This window comes from Mandrillus leucophaeus, unplaced genomic scaffold, assembly GCF_000951045.1.
Source record: "Mandrillus leucophaeus isolate KB7577 unplaced genomic scaffold, Mleu.le_1.0 Scaffold27, whole genome shotgun sequence".
In the NCBI taxonomy this organism is placed as follows: domain Eukaryota; kingdom Metazoa; phylum Chordata; class Mammalia; order Primates; family Cercopithecidae; genus Mandrillus; species Mandrillus leucophaeus.
The window spans coordinates 6,759,203-6,766,689 of NW_012102809.1; the positions used below are offsets into that span (position 1 = coordinate 6,759,203).

At 45.8% G+C, this 7,487-nt stretch overlaps 1 protein-coding gene across 2 annotated transcripts in view; it reads right to left on the minus strand.

Moving 5' to 3' along the window:
• F13A1 (coagulation factor XIII, A1 polypeptide) overlaps positions 1 to 7,487 on the minus strand; it is a 167,260-nt gene extending 159,773 nt beyond the window's left edge. Inside the window, exons 1-3 of one of the 2 annotated variants that reach the window (XM_011984597.1) lie at positions 7,397 to 7,487; positions 7,183 to 7,255; positions 5,192 to 5,339 (exon numbers count right to left, since the gene is read on the minus strand). In XM_011984597.1, the coding sequence (XP_011839987.1) occupies positions 5,192 to 5,339; positions 7,183 to 7,255; positions 7,397 to 7,401 (226 nt within the window). In that variant the 5' untranslated portion in view covers positions 7,402 to 7,487. Of the gene's footprint in view, positions 1 to 5,191; positions 5,340 to 7,182 lie in introns of both variants that reach the window. The other variant, XM_011984598.1, reaches the window with a different exon arrangement.

Below are 7,487 nucleotides of genomic sequence, written 5' to 3' on the forward strand. Positions count from 1 at the left end.
CCTTTTTTTTTTTTTTTTTTTTTTTTGAGATACTGTAGCTGGAAACTTGGCAGCTCGCTCTTTCAAAGTGACAGCTTTCAAAATGTCTACCTAACACAATTTAGCCTAATTCCAAACATGCCGGATAATGAACTGTAAAAGAAAAAAATCTCCGGAGAAGCAACTGCCTCCCTGTCCACCTACTCTTTCTCTAATATGAAAAAATGTAAATTATTGTCTCCCTAGATTGTAAAATATTCTTCAGAGAATGATTATACCTGTCACAGATGGGATCTTGAGATAAGTTAAATGTTTAGGTTTATATTCTAGGAATTCCCTGGTGAACTGAATTCTCCATGCAATTTTTGGTAATAGTATTACTAAACTATAAGCATAAATGCTATCCAAGAGAAACTGGTTTGTTTATTTATTTAAAAAAAAAACAAACAGGAAAAAGACTTCTTTCTCACATTTCTTTTGGGTACCCAGAATTTTAACGTGTCCTTAATTAGAATGATTAAAAACATTTTCTTAAGTTGCTTAATTTATAAAGTGTTGCTATTAATACGTCCTGGACCCTATAATGTTGAAGCATTGCTCAGGTGCTCAGAGGAAGCTGGAACAGGAGAAATGAGCCCCATACCTCCAGGGGCTAAAATCCCTCTGGTCTATTCCTCTTCTAGCCTGGAGTATCTCCACAGCGTCCAAATGTATCTCCTGTTCCCCATTTTCTCCTTACACCTGTTTTGTTTTTTTTTTTTTTTGAAACAGAGTCTTGGTCTTGTTGCCCAGGCTGGAGTGCAATGGCACAAACTTGGCTCACTGCAATCTCCACCTCCCAGATTCAAGTGATTCTCCTGCCTCAGCCTCCCAAGTAGCTGGGATTACAGGCACCCACCACCACACCAAGCTAATTTTTGTATTTTTAGTAGAGACAGGGTTTCACCATGTTGACCAGGCTGGTCTCGAACTCCTGACCTGGTGATCTCCCAACTCGGCCTCCCAAAGTGCTGGGATTACAGGCAAGAGCCACAGTGCCCAGCCCTCCTTACCACTTTGTAAAGCATAATTCTGATTATGTATTTCTGCTAATTAGAATCCTTCTCAAGTCCCCCATTATCTGCAGGAGGAAAGCAAGCTCCTCAAGGTCTTGTTATGGTGTGATACCTGCCATATTTTCCCAGGCTTGTATCTTCTCTTTCGTCTTTTAGTCACTCCTCACTTGGCACATACTGTTCCCTCTACTGCAAACACTTTTCCATGTGCTTGCCTGTCAGGAACACTCCTACTCATCCTCTAAGTCCTAGCTCCAATATCCTTGCATCAAGAAGCCCTCCTCATCCTCTTCCCCACTCCACCACACCACTAGACATTGATTTCTGTTATTTCACTGAAATTTGCATAAATCACAGTCACAGTCTTTATTACACTGAATTGCAATGATCTTTTATTTATTTTGTCTCTACACTGACAGTTTTTTGAGGCTAGGGACTGACTTACTCAACTTTATGTCCTCAGGGAGAACCTGGAGCAGCTCCTGACACATATGTGAAAACAAGTGTATATTTTTCCAGGAACTCAATGAAAGGAGGAACTGCTGCTGGACATTTCTCAGTCATACATTGAATGCCTCTAAGTGTCTCAGTGACCTTCAATCTAGAGAGGTTTACTCTGCACAAAGAGGAGGCTTATCATTAATTGGTTGATTTAATTCTGACAAGGAGTGGTGGGATGGAGGAGAGTCTCAGGAAGGTATAAGACCCCATTAGCCTGAAAAACTACTAGAACCCACCTACGTTTAATTTTTTCATAGAGCCAGACTTGCTGTCGAGTTTTAATTCAATACATTAGAACTGTCAAATGATTCCAATTGCTGCTACAAATGGTCACCTATTGTTAACAATATAAAGCCAAACCAGACCAACAACATAAGGTTTCTTCTGGAATGTTACATTTCCGGCTACACATAACCTTTCAGACCAGGAAGGCAGTGGAGAGATTTTTCAGAAACACCAACTAAGCCTGCAGAGTGGTCTGTTAGAAACTGATACAAATCCAAATCTGAGGAGATCGTCTCAGTACCTTTCCTGGCTACAACTGAATTCAAAGGGTGACATTAAGGATGCCTAAAATCATGCAAGGATGTCAAATGCTACCACTGACTGGCTGGTCCCACCACTGGGATTTCAGTGCCCACCTCAAATATTTCATTTTTTTCTTGAATATCATGGTGTGCATGAGAGGAAACTTACCTGAGTTTATACATTGTAAAATATAGACTTTACCAAAATAATTCTTAACCAAATGTTACCAAAGCTATGACTTAAGGGTACTATATACACTCAGTATACCTTATAACATTGTATATATCACACACAGTGATGGGCAGGACTCACTGCTACAGAACTATTAGAAATGAAAAACCAGCCATTTCCCCCCGCTTGCTCTTCTTGCCTCTCTGCATTTCTCAGTCAATATTACAAGAGCAGCTTGCTAACGGGAAGAGTGGCCACTGAAAAAAATGGAGACAAGAGTTTCCCTTGGGGCTAGTGTTTCCGGAGCCAAAGTCATCATCCGCAGATTGGTGACCACGGATACAAGGCTTCTTAGAGGCCACTAGTGGCCACTGGGTGAACTGCATGAAGATGGCATTTTAAAAATGAATGACTATGCTTTCCAAGGTTTAGTCGCTTAGCAAATTTCGTCCCTTAGGGAGAAAATTTGATATATAGTGCCAGAAAACCTGTTTTTAGAACAATTAAACATAAATATGAAATGCAAAGGGTAACCAGGAGATAGACCTCCTTGTTCCGATGGTTTGTGTGCTGGTATATGTGTGTGTGGACAGGTTTTTTCTGTCCTCGTCTGGGACTTGCTGTCATGATTCTGGCCTTCAGAAACCATATCCCCAGAGCATGTAACACTTATCTTGTCTGTGTGAAAAATATTAAATGAATGCATATATATGAAATCTGGAGCTCGTTATTAATAATAAATTATAATGCCACTAGATCTGAGTCATTCAATTCACAAGTGATTGACTGTTTGTTCATTCATTCTACAGTCACTGGACATTCACACTCTTATGCCAGTGCCTCTAATGGATATTCCAGAATGTCACTTGGGTTGTGGACACATATGACTGCAAAATAAATAATGACTAATTTTTCAGAATAGTTCAGTCATGCTGCTCCCCACCTCTGCCTCCAGAAATCAACAAAAGCAGTAACCCCAGAATTTTTTTTTCTTAATTGGCCTACCCACACGTTTTCTCTGACAGTTTTTATGTCTTACTAGTAGCATTTTGTTCAGATGTCAGATTTATGGGGGCTACAGGTTATACATATTCCCCATAGAAACAGGCATTCCCTGGAGTGTTTTCCTGACCTCGCTGGGGTATGATAAATTGCACGTTCCCAGTCAATGAACACTTATTGGTCATGTGCTGTGGGTCAGACATGATCATAGACACTGCTCACTAGATGCTCATGACAATCTGTGAAGCAGGCATTGCTTCCATTTTGCTGATGGAGAAACTGAGGCTTGGGCACCTATATGACTTTCCCAGAATGAGCAAGAAGGGGCAGATGTGGAGCAAGAAGCCAGGTCTTCTGCCTCTGCTCTCTGCTTCCCTGCACTGCCTTTGTAGAGGTCCCCATTTTTCCCCACCAATCCTGGCAAACGTGGCTGTGTCCTGACTCCTCATGTGGCCAGGGCAGCTGTGTCATTTCATGACTCCTCATGTTCTTACTGCCCACTTCTCCCAGTGCCTGCACCCCCTTTCCAGGGGCCCAGAGTCTTCTGTACCACAGGGGAATTTTGCTAGAAGATGGAATACACAAAGGCAACCTGCTTCATAATTTGATGTCTGTAGGCTTTTCAATTTTATTTGCATTCTTAAAGAAAAAGACTCATAGACTGGGCAAGGAGTGAATATCAACTGCTTACCTTCAGCCTCTATTTCCTAACCTATAACATGAGGATGAGGACTCGTTGATTAGCAAGTTCTCTTAAACCCACTTCTGTGGCTGTCATGGTTGGGTTTTAAAGAGTGGCACCCAGCTGGGAGAGAGACTTCAGAACTACAAGTTCATCTTAGCCCCTCAAACTCTATCACCTGACTGAAGATGCCCTTCTGTTCTGTGAACCTCTTTTCCCAAACTTGGATGGTACTGGATACCTCCCTGATTTCACTGTTTGATATCAAATCATCTAGTGTGATAGTAACACAGTGACACCAGTCCACAACACCTGGGCAAGTGTCTGGCTTGCTGGATAAACTGTACTTCCCCTTTCCCTTTGTTATATGGAGCGATGCATCAGTCTGGGCTTTCAGGCATTGGTCTCCTTCTAACGAGGGGAATCAACCACACAGCTGCAGCATGACCATGCTCACCTATCCCAGCAAATGGATGTTTTATCCCCAGTGAAACCCAGCACAGAACACCCTTAGGAGTAAAATTGGATGTTGGTGCATGAATGCTATGCCACTCGGGGACATGAGTCTGAATGTCCCTGTTGTGGCCCAGGGGAATGATGTCTGTATCACCAAACCAGTGCTGGCACCTGGGCCTTGTCACCGCTAACAGGGCTGAGAGGAGGTCAACTGCTGGCTGCTGTACCCGGAGCAGGTTTCTAGGGATCAGGCAGAGGCAAGAGGCTGGGGAAGCAGCTTGCCTTGCCAGCTCACCAGGCTGCTCTGGAGAGAAATAGAGGGCTTCTATCTCTATTACTGTCAGAGTCTGGCACTTCTCCCCGGCTCTGAAATTCACAGCAATGGATGGAAAAGGGAGGAGGGAGAAAGAAGGAGGTGCAAGCCAGACAATCAAAACAGCCACAATATTTTGGAAGTGGAATATTCCAGCTAGAGAAAATTCTCTACAGCGTTGAGCAGTAGGGCTGGAAGAGGCCCTAGCTAATCCAGCACTCTGGTTTTGTACAGGAAATAGTTGAGTGGCAGAAAGACAAAGCAACTTCCCTGAGGTTACAAGGTCAGTAAGTGGCAGACCTGGGACAAGGCTCTGGGTCTCTGGTGCTTTCACCACTTAAAAGAAAGCTTTTGCTTCCTTCCTTTATAAAACCAGAGATTGACAGGGGCCTTCCTTTTGTGGGAACCCCAGTGTAGACAGAGGATGTTTGCCTGCAGGGAAGAGGGGCCAGGGCCCAGCTGTGCCTGGACCCAGAGTGGTGGGGAGGGGGCGTATGCTCCTACCTTGCAGGTTGACGCCCCGGGGCATCACGCCCTGAGGCTCCAGTGTGGGCAGGTCATCTTCCGCTGCATTAGAGTTATTGGGTGGAACCGCTCTCCTGCCTCCAAAGGCGATTCTGGAGGTTTCTGACATTCTTAACTTTACAAGGTCCTTCAGAAAAAAAAAAAAAAAAGACAACAGAAAAGGCATGGAAAGTGAGTAACATTTGAGACAAGGATTCCAAAATAGAGCAACAGACATATCTGTGTGATAGCACTTGAGCAACACATTTTGTGGTTTGCATAAATAAAAACTGAGAAGTGGCAGCAAGGATTAGTCTAATGACGGAGTACAGCTCCCCAAGGATCCTGGGGAGATTTTGTGTGTGCCAAAACATATGGAAAGCAGAAGAAAAGGGGTTTATTTACATAAATATAAAAATTAAAAGATTTGTGGAGACCCGGATTCCCCCACCTTCCATAATCCTACAGCAGCATCTTCGCAAGAAATCTTTCCTGCCATATGCATGTGCTGTATCTATCTTCATTTCATAGAGATTTATGAGATTATAAGTCACTTTTAAGAATAAACTCACACAACCATGTCCAGATAAATGTTGTCTTCTAAAGCATTCACATTTGCAATTTAATTCAACCAATATTTATTGAGGGCCTACGACATGCCAGGCTGTGATCTAGGTACATGGCATACATCAGAGAACAAAACAGAATTTTTGCTCTGACAGATTATAGTCTGGTAGGGTTAGGGTGGAGCCCGACAAGAGCCATAAGTAAACCCAGTTAGGGGTCTGAGGAGGTAGGACCTGCTTTGGAAACAGAACCACATGGAGGAGGATAAGGAGGTGGAGAGGTTGGGCATGCAGTTTTAAACAGGGCTATCAATAGGCTTAGGAAGTCAGGGTTGCCAACATTTCCCATGCTCCAAGCCTGCTTCGCCTGCCTTTGGAGCTTGTGCAGGCACTGAGCCAGTTTAAACAACACACACCTGAAGGTCAGTGACCAGTAAGTACTTGTTGACCAACTAACCAAATGAAGGGGGACTTTGTTTCTGGGCCCAATGAAGGTTCCCCCTTGATCCCCTGGATTACCCAGTCATGACTCCTGGCGACTTGGCTATTTTCAAAAACCAGGCACACCCCCAAGAGATGAGGAGTCCCCCTTGTAGAGGCCACCAGAGTAGAGAGATGGTTCCAGAGACATGTGGAACACTAACAACATGCTAGAGAAAAGACAACCACGCCTAAGGCGTTTGGTCTGAGAAGGAGACAGGAGGGTTTGCATGAGGTGTGAATAGGTACCCATAAGTATAGATAAACATATTTACAGTCATTGGTGAGCTGAGGGGGGAAGGGAGGGAGAAGACAGAAAAAGGGTTAATGGAGAGAGCCATCCTCTGGTGGGAAATACCAAAGGTAGGCTGTGGCATCGCTAGGGGTGCAGAACAGTGTTGGAAGACACACTGCTAAGGGGAAGAAGTGGGTTGCCCCAGGTGCACGCCTGGCTGGGTGAGTGCGGCGGGCAGGAGCCCTCGCTTCTGGGCGTGTCTAAGGAGGAGAAGTGGCTGAAGTTCAGCTCCAAATTGGGATGGAGGAAGGCGATGCGCAGGAGTAGGGAGCCAAGCCGGGGGGGCTGTTCTCACTTGGTCCCACTCCCCTCACCTTTTGTGTTCCAGCCCCATAATCTGCTCCCCTGAGGAAAGGGGGCTTGTCCCTCGGGGAGGCACCCCCAACTCCCCCATCCCCATTTGGTGGCCTTCCAAGCAAGCAACGGCTTCAGGAGAGCTGCTTGGAGAGCCTGAGAGAAGTCCCGCTCAGAAGCTGGGCTGGGCAGGTGCGGAGTTGGGGGCAGGAAGCGAGGATCGGGCAAGTGGGACTGCCTGTGACCGGCGCCACAGGGCCCAGAGCAAGCCGCTTGTGGGTTCACCCAGGAAACCGAGGTGCAGGAGGCGGACGCAGCGGGCCCCTGGCTCTTAGGGTGCAGGGACGGCAGCTTACCTGCAGGCACTCCCCTCCAGAGGTGCCCTCGCGTGGGCTTGCTCTGTGCGCCTCGGGGACTTCCTCAAACGGACTCCGGAAAGACTAGACAGTTGGCTCTTAAATAACTTCCTAAGAGGAGCCCTCACCCTCCTCCCCTGTCCCACAGGGTTTTCTCCTCCCCCTTCTCCACAGCTGGAGCCCAGCAAGGGAGCTCTGAGGATTTTCTATTTACTTCATCCTGGCCTGTTATCCCGGCAGGTGCCTCCTTCTCTCCCACTTACCCCTCTGATTCCCAATTTCTCATTCCTGCTTCTCCTCCCCAT